The sequence below is a fragment of the Doryrhamphus excisus genome, unplaced genomic scaffold (genome assembly GCF_037039965.1).
Source record: "Doryrhamphus excisus strain RoL-2023G ecotype Guam unplaced genomic scaffold, RoL_Dexc_Guam_v1.1 HiC_scaffold_24, whole genome shotgun sequence".
NCBI classification, from domain to species: Eukaryota; Metazoa; Chordata; class Actinopteri; order Syngnathiformes; family Syngnathidae; genus Doryrhamphus; species Doryrhamphus excisus.
The window spans coordinates 3745287-3767500 of record NW_027621862.1 but is presented as its reverse complement, the minus strand read 5'-3'; the positions used below and the strand labels follow the sequence as shown (position 1 = coordinate 3767500).

Here is a 22214-nt window from a genome sequence, read left to right as displayed (position 1 = left end):
ATAATGAATAATAATGGGGTAATAATGGGCTAATAACTATAAAAGCAATCTTCACTCGCTAAATGTACTGCAAAAAAGGCCAGTAAGGATAATTCATAATGCCCCCTACAGAGAACATACTAACTCCTTATTTCTAAAATCACAAATACTTCAACTTGTTGTTGTTGATGTTGTTGTCATAAATGAATGAATGAATTAAGAGTAAACTACTGTATTAAATAGAAATCCAGCAAAGCCACTTACTGTCTCTGGCGTGCACTTTTATAGCACGCAGTTGACGCATTCCGCTTCTTATCACCACTTGGTTGGCGCCCGTGTCTTTATCCACCCTCTCAATGACCTGATAGTCCTTGTCAGCGTAATAGAGGTAGTTCTGGTAGATGGTCAACCCCACCGGGTAAGACAGGCCACTGACGACTGTCACTCGGCTCGCTCCGTCCATGGTGCCACTCTCAATCTCAAAAACAAAATATACAACATAAGGTGGCCAGAAATATTTCAATATTGAACAAAGCAAAATTTGTTCTCAATCAGAAATCACTTCACACTCTTTATTGCTCTCTGGTTCTACCATATCTTACTTATTGTGTGGAAATATGGGCTAATAACTATAAAAGCAATCTTCACTCGCTAAATGTACTGCAAAAAAGGGCAGTAAGGATAATTCATAATGCCGCCTACAGAGAACATACTAACTCCTTATTTCTTTAAATAAAATAAAATAAAATAAAATACAAAATAAAAAATAAATACATTATATTAGGAAAGCAGGAAGTGAACAAATGTACTGATTATACTGATTATAAAAGTACCATATATATGTATATCACTATCACTATATTGACAGTTACTATGGTACCCATTATGTCATTGTATGGTCTTATCACCTCGTACTTCAGTACATGACAAAAATTAAAATTAAAATTAAAATTAAAATTAAAATTAAAATTAAAATTAAAATTAAAATTAAAATTAAAATTAAAATTAAAATTAAAATTAAAATTAAAATTAAAATATATTAGGAAAGCAGGAAGTGAACAAATTCAACAGTTACTGATTGTAAAAGTACCATATATATATATATTACTATATTGACAGTTATGTACAGTATGGTCATATCACCTCGTACTTTGGTACATGACAAAGAAAAACAAAACAAAAACTTACACTATATTAGGAAAGCAGGAAGTGAACAAATGTAACAGTAGTACCAGATGGAGGGGTAGGATTTAATAAGCTTTGTTTCTTCCTACTCCTTTTGGACATGTGGAACTGTGAACTGATTAAGTGATGCATTCAATTGTAATCTGATGCATGTTCAAATGAAATAAAACCATTACCATTACCAAAAACAAAATAACACACAATATTATATATCGCACACAATATAAAAAAAAGACATACCACTCCTGAGCCTGCAACCCCCCAGTAGAGCTTCCTGGTGGAAATATCCGCAGCGAGGTAGCCTACATTAGCCAGGTTGCCTGTATAGAGGACCGTGAGGTTGCTCCCATCCATATCAGCACTGGCCACTTTCGGAGGAACTCCACTATCTGACCCCACATCCGTCCAGAACAACTTCCTGTAGCGGGAACAGAAGAACAACATAATATTTTCTAAATCATTTCTGTTATGTTTCATTAGATGCTTTACCCTCTTGCTGGATCTACGGCTATTCCGTACGGCTGTCCTACTCCCTCTGGTTTCCCTGTAGAGGTAATGACGGTCTTTCTATAGTACTGTCCTCCATCAACACGAATGACCTGAGGGAAGATGAATACGTAAACAAACGTGAAGGACAGAGGAAGTGGAAAACACTTACTAGAATATATACTAGAATGGTTCTCAAACTGTTGACGCCAAGTACCAAGTACCATCTCATAGTACTCTTAAGTAATTGGCTTGTGTTTTTTTTTGTGTTATTTGTGGCTTACCTCTATGGATTTAGCCTCATTGTTACTATAGTACAATATCCTGCTAATCCAATCAAACGCCAGACGAAACGGTTCGCCCATGAAAGCAGATGGTGCAAACTGAGACCTTTTGGTGCCGTTGGTGTGAACTCGCCATATAGAACCCTGACAGGTAGGACAAAAACAAGGGAAAGACGTTATTGTGCAAAGATTCTTGTATATATAATACATTTTTTAATCCATCCACTCACCAAAGACTGAACCCAGTAGACAAACTGCTCCCGGTCATCAAACTCTATATCCCGACCCTGGTTGATGCCCGACACAGGCGCCATTGCGTTGTTGGAGGGGTCGGCGGGGTCCAGAGGAATGCCGTAAATCACTGAAAGGCTCTCCACCATTAAGAATGGAGTTTCATCTATATTTAAGCCAACATGGGGATTATTTTTTACACAATACATGTAAAAAAACGTAAAAAAAACAAAGCCTTACCTTTGATACAAGTACGTTTATCAGTATCCAGCTTCCATCCGGACTGACAGTGGCAGGTGTAGTACCTTGGCCTGAAGCCTGACAGCAGGCAGAGTTGGCTGCAAAGATGTTCTCTGCATGGATTGATGCCTGAATACAAAAAAAAAAAAGATTAAAAAACAATATATGTAATAAACAATATTTCACTCATTTATCACGGGGGATAGGATGCCAATTAAGCCCCTCTACCTGCCCACACGCACACGCAAAACTTGAAATTATTATTATTTATTCAAATTATTTGTATAAATAATTGTGTACATTACGCTGTACATTGTTGTTCATATTTGATGTAATCTATTTATTCACCACATTATCTATCTATCTATCTATCTAGCTGCTAGCTAGCTAGCTGCTATCTATCTAGCTGCTAGCTAGCTAGCTGCTATCTATCTGCTAGCTAGCTGCCATCTCCCTGTTAGCTAGCTGCTATCTATCTGCTAGCTAGCTGCTATCTATCTATCTGTCTATCTAGCTTCTCGCTAGCTGCTATCTATCAGCTAGCTGCTATCTATCTATCTGCTATCTATCTGCTAGCTATCTGCTATCTATGTGCTAGCTTTCTGTTATCTATCTATCTATCTATCTATCTATTTAGCTTCTAGCTAGCTGCTATCTAGCTGCTAGCTAGCTGCTAGCTATCTATCTAGCTGCTATCTATCTATCTATCTAGCTGATATCGATCTGTTAGCTATCTATCTATCTATCTATCTATCTATCTATCTATCTATCTATCTATCTATCTATCTATCTATCTATCTATCGATCTATCTATCTATCTATCTATCTATCTATCTATCTAGCTGATATCGATCTAGCTATCTATCTATCTATCTATCTATCTATCTATCTAGCTGATATCGATCTATCTATCTATCTATCTATCTATCTATCTAGCTGATATCGATCTATCTATCTATCTATCTATCTATCTAGCTGATATCGATCTATCTGTTAGCTATCTATCTATCTATCTATCTATCTATCTATCTATCTATCTATCTATCTATCTATCTATCTATCTATCTATCTATCTATCTATCTATCTATCTATCTATCTATCTATCTATCTATCTATCTATCTATCTATCTATCTATCTATCTATCTATCTATCTATCTATCTATCTGCTAGCTAGCTATCTATCTAACTAACTAACTAACTAACTAACTAACACTCAACTTCCCATAGTGCAATTTGTCTTAAAGGGCCAGGCTCGGCCTGTAACAGCATTAAAAAAGAAAGAAAGGTCTATCAACACTCAACTTCCCATAGTGCAATTGGTCTTAAAGGGCCAGCATATAAACAGCATATAAAAAGCAGGAAAGGTGACCTGCAGGTTGTTTAATGGGATGGTCCATAACGATGCCCATGGGCTGGTACACGCTGCTCATCTGTATCGTGATGTTGCCACCATGGAACTTGTTAGTGCTCATCACTTTGCTGGTGTAGCGCTCCGACCAGAATATGCTGTCCTCAAAGATGGTCATACCATGTGGGTGCTGGAGGACCTGGGGGGGGGGCACAAAAGGTGTTTCAACCTGATATCGCCGTAGAAGATGTTTCAAATTGAACGCACCATGTCGCTCGCCATGACTTGATGGCGGTTGTTCCCGTCGTAGTCACAGTAGTCGATGTATTTGAGGTAGGCGTCGGCAAAGTAGACCATACGTGTGGTGTAGTCCAACGCCAGGCCATTGGGCCAGTAAATCTTTGTACTGACAATGACTTTTCTCATGGTTCCATCCATGTCGGCTCGCTCGATCCTGGGGTTCTGACCCCAATCCGTCCAGAACATAAAGTTGGTACTGCGAAATGTGCAGAAATGTTGAAAAAGTACACAAAACATTTCCATAACTTTGCATCCTTACTAGTTACGCGGGTCCAAAACCAGGCCACGGGGGCTTGTGACGTTTTTGGTGAGGAGCACTTTACGGAAGCGACCATCCAGAGTGGAAACTTCGATGTTCTCCATGACCGAGTCGGTCCAATACAGGTTCCTGCCCACCCAGTCCACAGCGATGCTCTCTGGGACCATTAGACCACTAGAAAAAATCTGCAAGAAGGAACACATTGAACACTGACCTTCATGACAAATGAAGGAAGTCAACTTTATCTATCTATCTATCTATCTATCTATCCATCCATCCATCCATCCATCCATCCATCCATCCATCCAGCTTCTAGCTAGCTGCTATCTATCTATCTATCTATCTATCTATCTATCTATCTATCTATCTATCTATCTATCTATCTATCTATCTATCTATCTATCTATCTATCTATCTATCTATCTATCTATCTACCTATCTATCTATCTATCTATCTAGCTAGCTATCTATCTACCTTCTAGCTAGCTGCTATCTATCTAGCTTCTAGCTAGCTGCTATCTACCTAGCTTCTAGCTAGCTGCTATCTATCTATCTGCTAGCTAGCTGCTATCTATCTATCTATCTATCTATCTATCTAGCTTCTAGCTAGCTGCTATCTATCTAGCTTCTAGCTAGCTGCTATCTATCTATCTATCTATCTATCTATCCATCCATCCATCCATCCATCCATCCATCCATCCATCCATCCATCCATCTATCTATCTATCTATCCATCTATCTAGCTTCTAGCTAGCTGCTATCTATCTAGCTTCTAGCTAGCTGCTATCTATCTATCTGCTAGCTAGCTGCTATCTATCTATCTATCTGCTAGCTAGCTGCTATCTATCTAGCTTCTAGCTAGCTGCTATCTATCTAGCTTCTCGCTAGCTGCTATCAATCAGCTCGCTGCTATCTATCTATCTATCTGCTATCTATCTATCTATCTATCTATCTATCTATCTATCTAGCTGCTAGCTATCTGCTATCTATCTATCTATCTATCTATCTATCTATCTATCTATCTATCTATCTATCTATCTATCTATCTATCTAGCTTCTAGCTAGCTGCTATCTATCTAGCTTCTAGCTAGCTGCTATCTACCTAGCTTCTAGCTAGCTGCTATCTATCTATCTGCTAGCTAGCTGCTATCTATCTATCTGCTATCTATCTATCTATCTATCTATCTATCTATCTATCTATCTATCTATCTATCTATCCATCTATCCATCTATCTAGCTAGCTGCTATCTAGCTAGCTGCTATCTATCTATCTATCTATCTATCTATCTATCTATCTATCTATCTATCTATCTATCTATCTATCTATCTATCTATCTATCTATCTATCTATCTATCTATCTATCTATTTATCCATCCATCCATCCATCCATCCATCCATCCATCTATCTATCCATCTTCTTGCTAGATAGAGGCAACACATTGAACACTGACCTTCATGACAAATGAAGGAAGTCAACTTACTTCCTTCCTGTCAGTTCCATTCTGGTAAGCACTCCAAATCTTCTTCAGGGTGGCGTCAGCCCAGTAGACCCTGGAGGTCACTCGGTCAAAGTCCACGGACACAATATTTGAACCAGACACCACCGGACTGATCTGTGGAGGCTTTGCATTGATCTTGTAAGCGATGATCTGGTTACGCTTGGCCACCAGAAGCACGGCTGCTAGAGGGTCTAAAATGGGGCAGAAGATGTCAATCAAAGGAATCAGATGCTGCATTCGCTCCCAATTGCAGCCCACCTGTAGCTTTGCAGGTGCGGCCATCAGGCTCCAGGAGGTAACCGTCGGAGCAGTAACACCGGAAGCTTCCTCTCTCGTTGTAGCACTTCTGGCTGCAGAAACCCGGGATGAGACACTCGTTGATGTCATCGCAGGTCTTGGAGTCGTTGAGCAGCTGGAAACCCGGGAGACAGCCGCACTCCGCCCCGAACGGTCCTTGAATGCAGATGTGGCTGCATCCTCCGTTGTTTAGGATGCAATCATCCTCGTCTTTGTGGAATAATACAACAGTAATATTTCAATATTGAACAAAGCTAAATTTGTTCTCAATCAGAAATCACTCCACATCTCTGGTTCTACCATATCTTACTCATTGTGTGGAAATATGGGCTAATAACTATAAAAGTAATCTTCACTCGCTAAATGTACTGCAAAAAAGGTCAGTAAGGATAATTCATAATGCCGCCTACAGAGAACATACTAACTCCTTATTTCTAAAACCACAAATACTTCAACTTGCTGATATAGTTCATCTTCAAACAGCTAAAATAATGCATAAGGCTAAAAATAACCAATTAGCTAAAAATGTCATCCAATACTTCTCTACAAGAGAGGAGAAATATGATCTCAGGGATGAAGTACATTTGAAACACTTCTATGCTAGGACTACGTTAAAAAGCCATAGCATTTCAGTAATTAAATTAAATTAAATTAAATTAAATTAAATTAAATTAAATTAAATTAAATTAAATTAAATTAAATTAAATTAAATTGTATGGTCATATCACCTCGTACTTTGGTACGGGACAAAAAAAAATTAATAAAAAAACAAAAAACAAAAAAAACACCCTTCAACTATATTAGGAAAGCAGGAAGTGAACAAATGTAACAGTTACTGATTGTAAGATGGAGGGGTACGATTTAATAAGCTTTGCTTCTTCCTACTCCTTTTGGACATGTGGAACTCATTCATTCATTCATTCCTTCATTCATTTTCTACCGCTTTTCCTCACGAGGGTCGCAGGGGGTGCTGGAGCCTATCCCAGCTGTCTTGGGGCAAGCGGCAGGGCTAAATTAAATTAAATTAAATTAAATTAAATTAAATTAAATTAAATTAAATTAAATTAAATTAAATTAAATTAAATTAAATTAAATTAAATTAAATTATCATATCACCTCGTACTTCGGTACGGGACAAAAAATTTTAAAATTTAAATAAAAAAAACAAAACACCCTTAAACTATATTAGGAAAGCAGGAAGTGAACAAATGTAACAGTTACTGATTGTAAAAGTACCAGATGGAGGGGTAGGATTTATTAAGCTTTGCTTCTTCCTACTCCTTTTGGACATGTGGAACTGTGAACTGATTATGTGATGCATTCAATTGTAATCTGATGCATGTTCAAATGAAATTACAGCCAATTAGTATGAACAATCCAGCCTATTGCAAGCTTTGTGGGTAAAAGTGGAGCTTACAAAGGAGAAATGTGTACTATTTATTGTATTTCCATTATAAACACCATTATAAAATGTATTTTTTGTGTGTAGTAGTTGTGTTGAAAGAGAAATAAAGAGACTTACTACAGATCGGTGATTCGTCAGCTCCATTAGGACAGTCTTTCTGGCCGTCGCACACTTTGTCTTGCATGATGCACACCTGGTCAGTCGGACACATCCACTGGCCGCCAGGGCATTGGAACGGAGGTGTGGGACAATTCTGCTCGTCGCTCATGTCTCGGCAGTCGTTCTCACCGTCGCACAGCCAGTAATTCGGGATGCAAATCTTATTGGGGCATTGAAAGAAGCTGGACCCGCAGGTGACAGGAGGGCAGGAGATGTGCTCGTCTGAACCATCCTCGCAGTCGGGATGGCCGTCGCATTCCCACTTATCCGGCACGCAGACGCCGTCGGTTTGACACTGGAACTCGTCTTTATGGCACAGGCCCGGGCCTCGAGTGGCTACACGGGGCACAAGTTTCGTAAACTGTATTCTTTTGTTCATGTCAGTAAATCTCTCATTTTCAAGTGCGTTGACTTACGACAGTTTCGCTCATCGGAATGGTCCCTGCAGTCAAAGACGCCATCGCATCGATAACTGTCACTAATACACTGGTCGCCACTGGCACAGGCAAACTCATAGGATGCACAGGAAAACTCTACACAAGGAGAAAAAGACACAAAAATCAACAATCGCCATGCAACAAAAACAAATACGTTGACAATGTAAGGTACAAAAAAGATAAGGTAACATGGTTTTAAAATAACAGTTAAAAATGTCTAAATATGGTTAGAGCATGTAATAGTAGTAATACTTCATGTCATACATATAAAATTCAGTTGACACCCTACTATTTTTTATATGTTTGTGTCTAAAATAACCAAATCTCCATTGTTGGCGTTTGGGTGTAATACCGCAAGGTCCACTAGGGGGTGCTAGCAGCAATGGTGGTATTAGAGTAGGTGACAAAATGACAGAGGAAGAATAAATCCTGAGGGTGAATATACGTCAAGTCATCGTGGATTGTCTTCCTCATTCTGTACCACAGGTTAGTATAAAGTTGAAATAATTTATACAAACGACTGTAAAGAGTGTAGAAACTTGCTAAAGTAAACAGCTGACTGCAAAGTGGTTTGTTTGAAATGTTTTGTAGAGCATTTGAGCTCATGTGAAATGGCTAACGGCTAATGCTAGCAGTCCTTAATGTATGGTGAATAGCATTAAGCAGGCTAACTGCAATATGTGAAATGTGTTACCGATAGTATTGTGCTAAAGATATGTGAAATGTATACATTGGCTGTGGAAATTGTCACTAGATTGACAGGTAAAGAAAAAAAGACACCCTACTATTTTTTATATGTTTGTGTCTAAAATAACCAAATCTCCATTGTTGGCGTTTGGGTGTAATACCGCAAGGTCCACTAGGGGGTGCTAGCAGCGATGGTGGTATTAGAGCAGGTGACAAAACGACAGAGGAAGAATAAATCCTGAGGGTGAATATACGTCAAGTCACCGTGGATTGTCTTCCTCATTCTGTACCACAGGTTAGTATAAAGTAGAAATAATTTATACAAACGACTGTAAAGAGTGTAGAAAGTTGCTAAAGTAAACAGCTGACTGCAAAGTGGTTTGTTCTAAATGTTTTGTAGAGCATGTGAAATGGCTAACGGCTAATGCTAGCAGTCCTTAATGTATGGTGAATAGGCTAACTGCAATATGTGAAATGTGTTACTGATAGGATTGTACTAAAGATATGTGAAATGTATACATTGGCTGTGGAAATTGTCACTAGATTGACATGTAAAGACAATGTTTAGCTGTTCAAATGTTTGTTTAACCAATAATGCTGGAAATAAATGGAAACTGTTGGTGTAGTCATCTTATGAGATCTGAAGTGTTGTTATTGTTCTGAGAGGAAGAATAAATCCTGAGGGTGAATATACGTCAAGTCATCGTGGATTGTCTTCCTCATTCTGTACCACAGGATTTTCAAGGCATACAACAACAAATGAATTCTTTCTACCGCAGTTTTTTTCATCCGAGCCATCCAAGCAGTCTTGGTCGCCGTCACATACGTAGGAGTTGAATATACAACGGTGGTCCGGACACAGGAAGTACGCAGGCGGACAGGTGGTGACGGTGGAATCTGAGGAGAGAATGAAGTTGATGCATCACAGCATATTGTCAAGTGTGACTAATCTGCGTTGAACTTACTGCAGTTGTGCTCGTCCGAGCCGTCGCCGCAATCATTGTCGCCGTCGCACAACCAGTCTTTGGAGACGCATCTGTTGTTATCGCAGGTGAATGAATCAGTTGAACAGGTGGTGGGCACCCCAGTGGGACAGTTGATTTCATCCGAGCCGTCGCCACAGTCGTCCGTGCCGTCGCAGCGCCACCCGGACAGGATGCAATGCTTGTTGTTGCAGGTGAAGGCTCTCGGGGAGCAGGTTGCTCCTGGGTGTTGGAAAGCAAATATATATATGACATGGTAATGGTAATGGTTTTATTTCATTTGAACATGCATCAGATTACAATTGAATGCATCCCATAATCAGTTCACAGTTCCACATGTCCAAAAGGAGTAGGAAGAAGCAAAGCTTATTAAATCCTACCCCTCCATCTGGTACTTTTACAATCAGTAACTGTGACATTTGTCCACTTCCTGCTTTCCTAATATAGTTTAAGGGTGTTTTTTTTTTTATTAAATTTTTTTTGTCCCGTGCCGAAGTACGAGGTGATATGACCATACAATTTAATTTAATTTAATTTAATAATTGAAATAATTTGGAATAAATAATAATAATTTCAAGTTTTGCATGTGGGCAGGTAGAGGGGCTTATTTGGAATTTAATTTAATTACTGAAATGCTATGGCTTTTTAACGTAGTCCTCGCATAGAAGTGTTTCAAATGTACTTCTTCCCTGAGATCATATTTCTCCTCTCTTGTAGAGAAGTATTGGATGACATTTTTAGCTAATTGGTTATTTTTAGCCTTATGCATTATTTTAGCTGTTTGAAGATGAACTATATCAGCAAGTTGAAGTATTTGTCATTTTAGAAATAAGGAGTTAGTATGTTCTCTGTAGGCGGCATTATGAATTATCCTTACTGGCCTTTTTTACAGTACATTTAGCGAGTGAAGATTGCTTTTATAGTTATTAGCCCATATTTCCACACATCGGTTGGCATTCTTATTTTTATATTTTTATTATTTATTATTTTTAGCCTTATGCATTATTTTAGCCGTTTGAAGATGAACTATATCAGCAAGTTGAAGTATTTGTCATTTTAGAAATAAGGAGTTAGTATGTTCTCTGTAGGCGGCATTATGAATTATCCTTACTGGCCTTTTTTGCAGTACATTTAGCGAGTGAAGATTGCTTGTATAGTTATTACCCCATATTTACACACAATAAGTAAGATATGATTTGAGAACAAATTTTGCTTTGTTCAATATTAAAATATTTCTGGCCACCTTATGTTGTATATTTGTAATATGAGGTTTCGTGTAATATATAACATGTAGGTGTTACTGTTCATGTACCTGTGTCGGTGCAGTTGGCCTCATCAGACTTATCCACGCAATCCGGATAACCGTCGCAGAAGTACGAGTTGGATATGCACCGCCCCTCGTCACACTCAGACGCGTAGTCGCCACAGTTGTTATCCGGAGGCGGAACGCTGTCGTCCTTGACGCAGTCCATTTGGTTGATCTGCAGCTTCATGCCGTATGGACAGCCACACACGCGGCTGTAGGACGGAGTCGGGAAGCAGAAGTGACTGCAGCGGCCGTTTGCCACGGCATTGCAGCGACTATTGATGTCTAAAAGTAGAAAAAGCGACACAGTAGTCAGGTGATTGTCGTGGGGGGGGCGTCACGGATGTCATCGTGCATGAACCTACTACTATAGAGGTCGGCTGTGTAGGCTTTGACGTTCAGAATTCCGTTGATTCCTTGTCTGATCATCATGTTCCCTCCTCCGTCCCTCTTCCTCAGCTCAAATATTGCTCGGGTTCGTGTATCGGCGACGTACAGGTAGTCTGCAGGACACAAACACATGCTTTTAATGTGCTTTTACTCTCTAAAAAATTGAAAATTTCAACAGAATTACATCCGGTATCAAAGCAGATATAAACTTACTGCAAAATATACAATTAAGTATCTCGACATGGTATTAATTACTGCAATACTTTGGTTTGTAAAGGTAGAATTTGGGACAGAGCTCTAAATATTTTGGCCATTTAGTATACGCTGGGCTGCACGGTGCTGGAGTGGTTACCGCGCAGACCTCACAGCTAGGAGACCAGGGTTCAATTCCACACGCGGCCATCTCTGTGTGGAGTTTGCATGTTCTCCCCGTGCATGCGTGGGTTTTCTCCCACATTCCAAAAACATGCTAGGTTAATTGGCGACTCCATATTGTAATAATATTTGTTTTTGTTGCCCTTGTTGCTGCCTGATGAAAAGTGTTTATCTGATTGATCATTGAATCATAAAAATGTATAATTAAATCAGATTAAAAATGTTAATAAAATAATAAAATTATAATTTATTAAGTTTTATAATATAATAAATTGTATAATATAATAATAATTTTAATAATACGTGTAATAAGCATTATGTCAAATTAAATCTTGGAAAAATATGTGATTTAAAGAAAAAATAAATGTCTGTATATTTTCTTTTGAATGAATTACACGGGGCTGCACTGTGGTCGTGTGGTTACCGCGCAGACCTCACAGCTAGGGGTTGAACCAGGGTTCAATTCCACCCTCGGCCATCTCTGTGTGGAGTTTGCATGTTCTCCCCGTGCATGCGTGGGTTTTCTCCGGGTACTCCGGTTTCCTCCCACATTCCAAAAACATGCTAGGTTAATTAGCGACTCCAAATTGTCCATAGGTATGAATGTGAGTGTGAATGGTTGTTTGTCTATATGTGCCCTGTGATTGGCTGGCTGGCCACTAGTCCGGGGTGTACCCCGCCTCTCGCCTGAAGACAGCTGGGATAGGCTCCAGCACCCCCCACGACCCTCTAGAGGATAAGCGGTAGAAAATGAATGAATGAATATTTTGTTCTGGGGATACACGGTGGCCACGCAGCTAAGAGACCCAAGTTTGATTCCGCATCTCTGTGGAGTTTGCATGTTCTCCCCAGTTTTGTCCGGGTACTCCGGGTTCCTCCCACATTCCAAAAACATGCTAGGTTAATTAGCGACTCCAAATTGTCCATAGGTATGAATATGAGTGTGAATGGTTGTTTGTCTATATGTGCCCTGTGGTTGGCTGGCTGGCCACCAGTCCAGGGTGTACCCCGCCTCTCGCCTGAAGACAACTGGGATAGTCTGACGTCTGGGATGGACTTCAGTAATAAGACGTAAACAAACCTGAATAAACAGTCAGCGAATACGGTTGTGTGATCTGTCCGATATTGCTGAAGGTCTTTCTGTCGTTTCCTTGAATGCCAATGTGTCCAATCCGGTCCAAAAGGTAATCGACCCAATATAAGCGCTCCTGTCTATTGCAGGCACACAAAAACAACATTATAAATATTTTCTTGTTATAGATATTGAATAAAATTGTATTATCAACCTACGAATAATCAATAGCAAGTCCATAAGGCCATCCAAGTGTTGTGTTGACCAATGGAACGCCATTGCTGCCATCAGTGTAACCCCTCATGATGACCGCTGGGCGATACACGTCGGACCAAAACAAGTAGCTACGCACACAGAAACAAAGATTTATCACATTTTTTAAAAAAAACGTAGGAGGACCTCCAACTACTCCAAATGAACACTCACCCAGCACCGGGATGCACTGCAAGTCCCTTTGGAGTCCTTAATCCGGTCACAATGTCTTTCATGGACTTGTCTGTGGTTCTGAAGGCCACCACTGTCTTATAAGTGTTAGAGGTCCAGAACAAGACTTTGGAAGTCCAGTCATAGGCCATAGCATCAATTGAGCCAACCCTGTAGCCTGTTAAAATCTGTTGAACTGAAAGGAGAATTCATATTTTAGGTGGGATACATTTTAAAATACTACAAATAACATCACCCTTCAATAACCCACAGTTTGCTCTATAAATGCAAATATTGTTTACAAATACTATTTGTGGTAATCATGATAATATCAGGGCTGTATGGTGGATGAGTGGTTAGCACGCAGGAGAATCGAGTTCAATTCCACCCTCAGACATCTCTAACCTCACAATGTTCGCGGGGGTTGCTGGAGTCTATCCCAGCTGTCTTCAGGCGAAAGGCAAGGTACACCCTGGACTGGTGGCCAGCCAATCACAGGGCACATATAGACAAACAACCATTCACACTCACATTCATACCTATGGACAATTTGGAGTCGCTAATTAACCTAGCATGTTTTGAATGTGGGAGGAAACCGGAGAACCCGGAGAAAACCCGGTCAGAGATGGCTGAGGGTGGAATCGAACTCGGGTCTCCTAGCTGTGCGGCCTGCGCGCTAACCACTCAGTCCATAATACAGTCATTAAGTTTCAAAAATTCATAAATTAATTAATTGATCGCTGTCTTGTGGTTGACTATAGCCTATTATTAGTCTAATCAAATACTGCAATGCATTCATTCATTTTCTACCTCTTATCCTCACAAGGGACGCGGGGGTGCTGGAGCCTATCCCAGCTGTCTTCGGGTGATAGGCAGCCAATCACAGGGCACATATAGACAAACAACCATTCACACTCACATTCATACCTATGGACAATTTGGAGTCGCTAATTAACCTAGCATGTTTTTGGAATGTGGGAGGAAACCGGAGTACCCGGAGAAAACCCACACATGCACAGGGAGAACATGCAAACTCCACACAAAGATGGCCGAGGGTGGAATAGAACTCGGGTCTCCTAGCTGTGAGGTTTGCATGCTAACCACTCGACCGCCGTGCAGCCCGGTGTTCCTATCATCGTTTTGTATAATCAATAATGGTTATTTGTCTATATGTGCCCTGTGATTGGCTGGCGACCAGCCCAGGGTGTCCTGGGATAGGCTCCAGCACCCCCGCGACCCTCATGAGGGTAAGCGGTATAAAATGAATGAATGAATAATAACATCAGCAGATGAACACTCACCAGTGCCATTGAGGTTGGACTTATAGACAAGACCTTTAGACCTGTCGTTGTAGAATAGCGCCTCCTCCTGGCCATCAAACTCAACAGCAGAGCCAGAAAAAGACGAGGCGAGCCCTGCGAGGGGCAGGGTGACGTCTTCCTGGAGGGACACGGATAGCGGGATCCCTCGCAGGGCCAGAGAGGTGGCCACCAACAAGTAGTGCTTGACCTCTGTTTAAACGTGACAAGATTTTTAACCGAATACATTCTGTATGAATATTATAAAATATTTCATAGAAATATTTTAAGAAGGGTACTACTCACTGAAACAAGTGTGTAGGTCTGATTCCAAGTCGTAACCATGCCGACACTTGCAGCGGTATCCCAAACCGTCATTGTCCGTACGGTGGCTCAGGACACAAATATGCTGACAGCCGCCATTATGTCTTCCGCAGGGGTTCATCACTGTATGAGGTTGAGGTCGTTAACGTCGCCGTCCCGTCCGCACAACATTCCGAGTTCATTCCCTTACCAATAGGCTGCAGGATGGAATGTGAGACAACAACATGGCCCGGTCGCTTAGCGGTACGGTAGAGGAGTGTCGGGTCGCCGCCGTTGAAGCGGTTGGCTCTCACCAACCCCATTTTGGTCCAATCTGTGAAGAACACGTGGTTCTCGAATACAGCAATTCCGAAAGGATGCGGCGACTGGGTTCCGCCATTGAGGACGACTTTCCTACACGAAAATGGTCATCAAACACAGCATATTTTGAACCTCCATACAAGAAATAAGCATTTACCTGTCCAAACCGTGATAAGTGACCGTTTCCACTGTGTCAAAATGGCTGTCAGACCAGTACACCCTCTTTGTGACGATATCTACGCTGATACCAGTTGGAGTCCCCAACCGGATCTTCACCAGCTCCACACGGTTGCTGCCGTCCATGAACGCCCGTTCGAGCTTCATGTTCTCATTGCCGATGCCCTTGTCAGTGAAGAACATGTACCTGCACACACAAAAAACATAGCAATGTTCATATCATGGTTGCGCGGTGGACTAGTGGTTAGCATACAGGCCTCACAGCTAAGAGACCCGAGTAGTTTGCCCACACAATCTCATAAAATTTGCTTGTAAAATAATAACAATAATATTTTTTTTATTCTGCAGATGAAGTGCAATGCAGGTGTATCTGATAAAAATGAATCATAAAAATTTGTAATTAAATCCGATTCAAAATTTTAATAAAATCATACAATGATAATTTATTAAGTTTTATAATATAATAAATTCTATAATATAATAATAATTTATTAATAAGTGTAATAAGTCAGATTAAATCTTGGAAAATTATGTGATTTAAAGAAAAACTAAATGTCTGTATATTTTCTTTTGCATGAATTACACGGGGCTGCACGGTGGTCTAGTGGTTAACGCACAGACCTCACAGCTAGGGGTTGAACCAGGGTTCAATCCCACCCTTGGCCATCTCTGTGTGGAGTTTGCATGTTCTCCCCATGCTAGGTTAATTGGCGACTCCAAATTGTCCATAGGTATGAATGTGAGTGTGAATGGTTGTTTGTCTATATGTGCCCAGTGATTGGCTGGCTGGCCACCAGTCCAGGCTGTACTCCGCCTCTCGCCCAAAGAGAACTGTGATAGGCTCCAGCACCCTCGTGAGGAAAAGCGGTAGAAAATGAATGAATGACTAGTGTTTGGAGCTGTGCGGTGTAAAGTGGTTAGCGAGTAGGCCTCACAGCTATGAAACCCCAGTTCAATTCCACCCTCCACCATCTCTGTGTGGAGTTTGCATGTTCTCCCCGTGCATGCGTGGGTTTTCTCTGGGTACTCCGGTTTCCTCCCACATTCCAAAAACATGCTAGGTTAATTAGTGACTCCATAGGTTAATTAACTCCAATTAACTCCATAGTTAATTTTCGATACCATAGGTATAAATGTGAGTGTGAATGGTTGTTTGTCTATATGCGCCCTGTGATTGGCTGGCGACCAGTCCAGGGTGTACCCCTGGGGTAGGCTCCAGCCCCCCCCCGCGAATGAATGAATTACACCCTGTTTGTTTGGTGTTGCAGCATAAAAGCTATACTATATATGAAATGAATGACATCATATCATAAATGATATCATATCATAAATAGACAGAATGTGTGCAGCAGAGTGACATTTTCTTTAAAAACCCACCCTACTGTTGGGTCCAGGACCAGACCATGAGGACTCTGCAGGTTCTCAGCAACCAGGGTGACTCGATTCCCTCCTTCAAAGTCGCACACGTCAATACGCTCCACCATGGCTTCCAACACGTACAATTTAAAGTTGATCCAGTCCACCGCCAGGTTCTGGACATTCTGGACTGCCGTGGTCAGAACCTCCCGAATGTTCCCTCCATTATAGTTAGCGGAGTACACCTGGAAAAATACCAGGAAGGATTTGGAATGATGTCGGATTACAAAGACGGACATTAGACTCCCTATCTGACCTTTTTGGTGTACGTGTCACTCCAGAAGACGGTCTCACTGTGCCGGTGGTACGCCACGCCAACAGCGGAACCTTTGCCCTGAGCGGGCACCAGAGTTCGAACGTAGCGGCCGTGGATGTCAGCCATCATTACTTCTCCTCCGTCTGTGTAAATGAGCTGCGGCATTCCACCTGGAATATACATATTCCGATTGAGAACGGAGACAATTAACCTTAAACGACCTCAGTACCTGACACGTTAGCCTTGCAGATGTGACCCTGCTCCAGGAAGTAGCCGTCGGCACAGCTGCAATGATGCGTCCCCGGCCGGTCTTCACAGAGCTGGTCACATATGCCCCAGATTTCACAGTCATTGTAGTCTAAATGCAAAGACGTGCAATCACTGTTATAGCCCTAATCCATAAGAATGCATGAGTTATGAATATGGCATTTTCACTCACCCACACAGGAGCGACTGTCATTTCCTACAATGAAACCATCAGGGCAGTAGCAGGTGCCCCCTTGTGGGGACACGTGGCATAGATACTCGCAGCTCAACGTTGAGCAGCGTTCAAGACCTGCGAGTGACAACAATCAAAAAATTAAGTCGCTCTACTTTTGTCAATCTTAGTGACAGTTACACATTCACACACACACACACACGCATATGAGCACACTTACGCACATGTACACACATGGACAAAATTGTTGGTGCCCCTCAGTTAAAGAAAGAAAATCCCACAATTCTCACTGAAATCACTTGAAATTTACAAAAGTAACAATGAATAAAAATTTATTGAAAATTAAACGTTCAAAATCAGCCATCCGTTTTGAATGGTTGGTTAACATGATTATTTAAAAAAAAATAAACAAAATATGTATTGAAAATTAAACATTCAAAATCAGCCATCAGTTTTGAATGGTTGATTAACATAATTATTAAAAAAAATAAAAAAAATATATTGAAAATTAAACATTCAAAATCAGCCATCAGTTTTGAATGGTTGATTAACATAATTATAAAAAAATAAACAAAAAAATAAACTAAAAATCAAACATTCAAAATCAGCCATCCGTTTTGAATGGTTGATTAACATAATTATTTTAAAAAATAAACAAAAAATGTATTGAAAATTAAACATTCAAAATCAGCCATCAGTTTTGAATGGTTGATTAACATAATTATTTAAAAAAATAAACAAAAAATGTATTGAAAATTAAACATTCAAAATCAGCCATCAGTTTTCAATGGTTGATTAACATAATTATAAAAAAAAATTAACAAAAAATGTATTGAAAATCAAACATTCAAAATCAGCCATCAGTTTTGGATGGGTGATTAACATAATTATTAAAAAAAAAATTAAAAAAAAATGTATTGAAAAATAAACATTCAAAATCAGCCATCAGTTTTGAATGGTTGGTTAACATAATTATTATTGGTTGATTAACATAATTATTTTAAAAAATAAACAAAAAATGTATTGAAAATTAAACATTCAAAATCAGCCATCAGTTTTGAATGGTTAGTTAACATAGTTATTATTGGTTGATTAACATAATTATTTAAAAAAATAAACTAACAATGTATTAAAAATTAAACATTCAAAATCAGCCATCAGTTTTGAATGGTTGATTAACATAATTATTTAAAAAAATAAACTAAAAATGTATTGAAAATTAAACTACTCTGTACTCATTCATTCATTCATTCAGCTGATTTTGAATGTTTAATTTTCAATACATTTTTTGTTATTTTTTAATAATTATGTTAATCATCCATTCAAAACTGATGGCTGATTTTGAATGTTTAATTTTCAATACATTTATAGTTGATTTTTAAAAAATAATTATGTTAATCAACCATTTTGAATGTTTAATTTTCAATACATTTATAGTTGATTTTTAAAAAATAATAATGTTAATCAACCATTTAAAACTGATGGCTGATTTTGAATGTTCAATTTTTTTTAGTTTATTTTTTTTTAATAATTATGTTAATCAACCATTCAAAACTGATGGCTGATTCCACCTTTCCTGACACAGAGCCAATCTGTTTAGCATGTAAGTGCATTTAGATCAACAATACTATCTGCCCCAATGGCTGGACAGGAAACAAACAAAAAAAAAAAAGTTCACCCAACTCAATCATTTCCAGTTTAATGCCTCTAATCTCAGCAAAAAGGTGTCGTTATCGTTTTTATAAGCGCTTTTACGGCTATCACGCACCGAATTTGGAGGCGATTAGCGGGTCTGCTCTGAGAAAAGATGTTAATGTTAAACCACGTGTGTGTGTGTTAAGTGCTGAGACTAAAGAAAAAGCTCAGTAAAAACTGTAAAAATGTACGAGCTCACAACCCTTGGACCTTTGTTTAAAGCCCAATGAAAGTTTGGGACGGTTACGAGCAGGGATGTTCAACTGGCGGCTTCAGGCATGACTTTTTTGTCAACACCCTGGTCATACATGTTGTTCTTGGAGTTGGTCCTTAAAGGCACCAGACTGCTCCTGCCATTGACGAGCGTTTTTTTTTAATTTTTTGGCAAAAATATGAAACATTACAGTGCATTTCTTACATCAATCAAAATATAACTTTCCATTATTTACATTTGTATTCAACTATCTGATCACAAGCCCAAAAAGGAGTAGGCTGAAGCAAAAGCTTATAAATGCCAACCCCTTTTTGCAAGATATAATCATGTTCATGCCACAGTCTTGTTTTTGTCTTTTGTTATTATTATCATTGTAATATTATTATTGTTATTATCATTATCATTATGGTAATGGTTTAATTTCATTTGAACATGCATCAGATTACAATTGAATGCATCCCATAATCAGTTCACAGTTCCACATGTCCAAAAGGAGTAGGAAGAAACAAAGCTTATTAAATCCTACCCCTCCATCTGGTACTTTTACAATCAGTAACTGTTACATTTGTTCACTTTCCGAATATAGTTTAAGGGTTTTTTTTTTGTCCCATACCGAAGTACGAGGTGATATGACATTTTAATTTAATTTAATTTAATTTAATTTAATTTAATTTAATTTAATTTAATTTAATTTAATTTAATTTAATTTAATTTAATTAAATTTAATTTAATAATTTAAAAAATTCAAACATCAACTGCTTGTATTGTTTCTTGAATTTTATTTAAATGTTTAATTGTTTTGTCCCGTACCAAAGTACGAGGTGATATGACAATTAAATTAAATTAAATTAAATTAAATTAAATTTAAAAAATCAAACATCAACTGCTTGTATTGTTTCTTGAATTTTATTTAAATTTTTAATTTTTTTGTCCTGTACCAAAGTACAAGGTGATATGACAATTTAATTTAATTTAATTTAATTTAATTTAATTTAATTTAATTTAATTTAATTTAATTTAATTTAATTTAATTTAATTTAATTTAAAAAATTCAAACATCAACTGCTTGTATTGTTTCTTGAATTTTATTTAAATTTTTTATTTTTTTGTCCCGTACCAAAGTATGAGGTGATATGACAATTTAATTAACTATATCAGCAGGTTGAAGTATTTGTGAATTTAGAAATAAGGAGTTAGTATTATTATCATTATTATTATTATCATTATTATTATAATCTTTATCATTATTACCATTATTATTGTGATTATTAACACCATTATTATAATCATCATTAATATTACCATTTTCATCATTATAGTTGTAACAATTTTTTGATTTTTTTTTTAAAGTAAATAATTAAATTTTCCAGACTTCATTCCTTCTTATAGAGTGCTGTATCATTCCATGTGTTGTTTTCTGAAACGTTAAAAAGAGACTAGAGATGCTCCCATAAAGGAAGTCTATGACTTACTGCAGGTCTGCTGAGCAGTGGAGTTGGTCTCGTCCGTCCCATCAGGACAGTCCGCTTTCCCATCACAAACCTTTCCCACTGGTATACAAGCTGGTGAACCCGGGCAGCCCCATTCGCCGGGGTAGCAATCTCGGGAGTCGCTGTCTGTAGGCGACATTATTTATATTAAGTTACACTGGAAAGGGATACACACCGCATCCCCTTCGCTCCTCAGACTCCAACCAAATAGGTTTGTCCACCCTCGGCCATCTCTGTGTGGAGTTTGCATGTTTTCCCCGTTTTCTCCGGGTACTCCGGTTTCCTCCCACATTCCAAAAACATGCTAGGTTAATTAGCGACTCCAAATTGTCCATAGGTATGAATGTGAGTGTGAATGGTTGTTTGTCTATATGTGCCCTGTGATTGGCTGGCTGGCCACCAGTCCAGGGTGTACCCCGCCTCTCGCCTGAAGACAGCTGGGATAGGCTCCAGCACCCCCACGTCCCTCGTGAGGATTAGAGGTAGAAAATGAATGAATGAATGAATGCATTGCAGTATTTGATTTGACTAATAATAGACTATAGTCAACCACAAGACAGCGATCAATTAATTAATTTATGAATTTTTGAAACTTAATGACTGTATTATGGACTGAGTGGTTAGCGCACAGGCTAATTGGCGACTCCAAATTGTCCATAGGTATGAATGTGAGTGTGAATGGTTGTTTGTCTATATGTGCCCTGTGATTGGCTGGCTGGCCACCAGTCCAGGGTGTACCCCTGCCTCTCGCACAAAGACAGCTGGGATAGGCTCCAGCACCCCCTGCGACCCTCGTGAGGATAAGCGGTAGAAAATGAATGAATGAATTATTGTTATTGGTGTTGTTATTATTAGGGATGGCTGATAATTATCGTCCCGATATCAGCATAAAAATGCCATATCATGAAAATCGATTTTTTTTAATGTATTGTATACGTACATATGTGTTCATTCCTCCACATGAGATATGTCATGTTACACATATCAATATCAGTATCTGCATATCGGTTTTTTGAAAAAAAATAAATAAAAAAAAAAAAAAAAAAAAAAAAAAAAGCCATGTGAGTGTGAATGGTTGTTTGTCTATGTGTGCCCTGTGATTGGCTGGCTAACGACCAGTCCAGGGTGTACCTCACCTCTCGCACAAAGACAGCTGGGATAGGCTCCAGCACCCCCGCGACCAAAAATCAGACAGAAATCCCCAAAAAGCATGTATTTTGTGAACTCAATCATACTAATAAGCTAATATAGTCATAT

General features: G+C 39.0%; 1 protein-coding gene across 1 annotated transcript in view; it reads right to left on the bottom strand.

The window, feature by feature from the left end:
- Nucleotides 1-22214, bottom strand: part of lrp2b (low density lipoprotein receptor-related protein 2b) — a 58746-nt gene that overhangs the window by 31267 nt on the left and 5265 nt on the right. The window contains exons 8-36 of the mRNA XM_078788662.1: nt 20940-21083; nt 17559-17675; nt 17349-17477; nt 17120-17289; nt 16825-17048; nt 15428-15634; nt 15161-15363; nt 14953-15093; nt 14650-14859; nt 13352-13544; nt 13144-13269; nt 12935-13065; nt 11454-11591; nt 11095-11373; nt 9765-10004; nt 9574-9696; nt 8092-8208; nt 7634-8011; nt 6073-6321; nt 5797-6005; nt 4315-4499; nt 4023-4251; nt 3777-3954; nt 2406-2534; nt 2165-2331; nt 1935-2078; nt 1654-1763; nt 1405-1582; nt 244-457 (exon numbers count right to left, since the gene is read on the bottom strand). Of these exons, the coding sequence (XP_078644788.1) occupies nt 244-457; nt 1405-1582; nt 1654-1763; nt 1935-2078; nt 2165-2331; nt 2406-2534; nt 3777-3954; nt 4023-4251; nt 4315-4499; nt 5797-6005; nt 6073-6321; nt 7634-8011; nt 8092-8208; nt 9574-9696; nt 9765-10004; nt 11095-11373; nt 11454-11591; nt 12935-13065; nt 13144-13269; nt 13352-13544; nt 14650-14859; nt 14953-15093; nt 15161-15363; nt 15428-15634; nt 16825-17048; nt 17120-17289; nt 17349-17477; nt 17559-17675; nt 20940-21083 (5262 nt within the window). The remainder of the gene's footprint in view (nt 1-243; nt 458-1404; nt 1583-1653; nt 1764-1934; nt 2079-2164; nt 2332-2405; nt 2535-3776; nt 3955-4022; nt 4252-4314; nt 4500-5796; nt 6006-6072; nt 6322-7633; nt 8012-8091; nt 8209-9573; nt 9697-9764; nt 10005-11094; nt 11374-11453; nt 11592-12934; nt 13066-13143; nt 13270-13351; nt 13545-14649; nt 14860-14952; nt 15094-15160; nt 15364-15427; nt 15635-16824; nt 17049-17119; nt 17290-17348; nt 17478-17558; nt 17676-20939; nt 21084-22214) is intronic.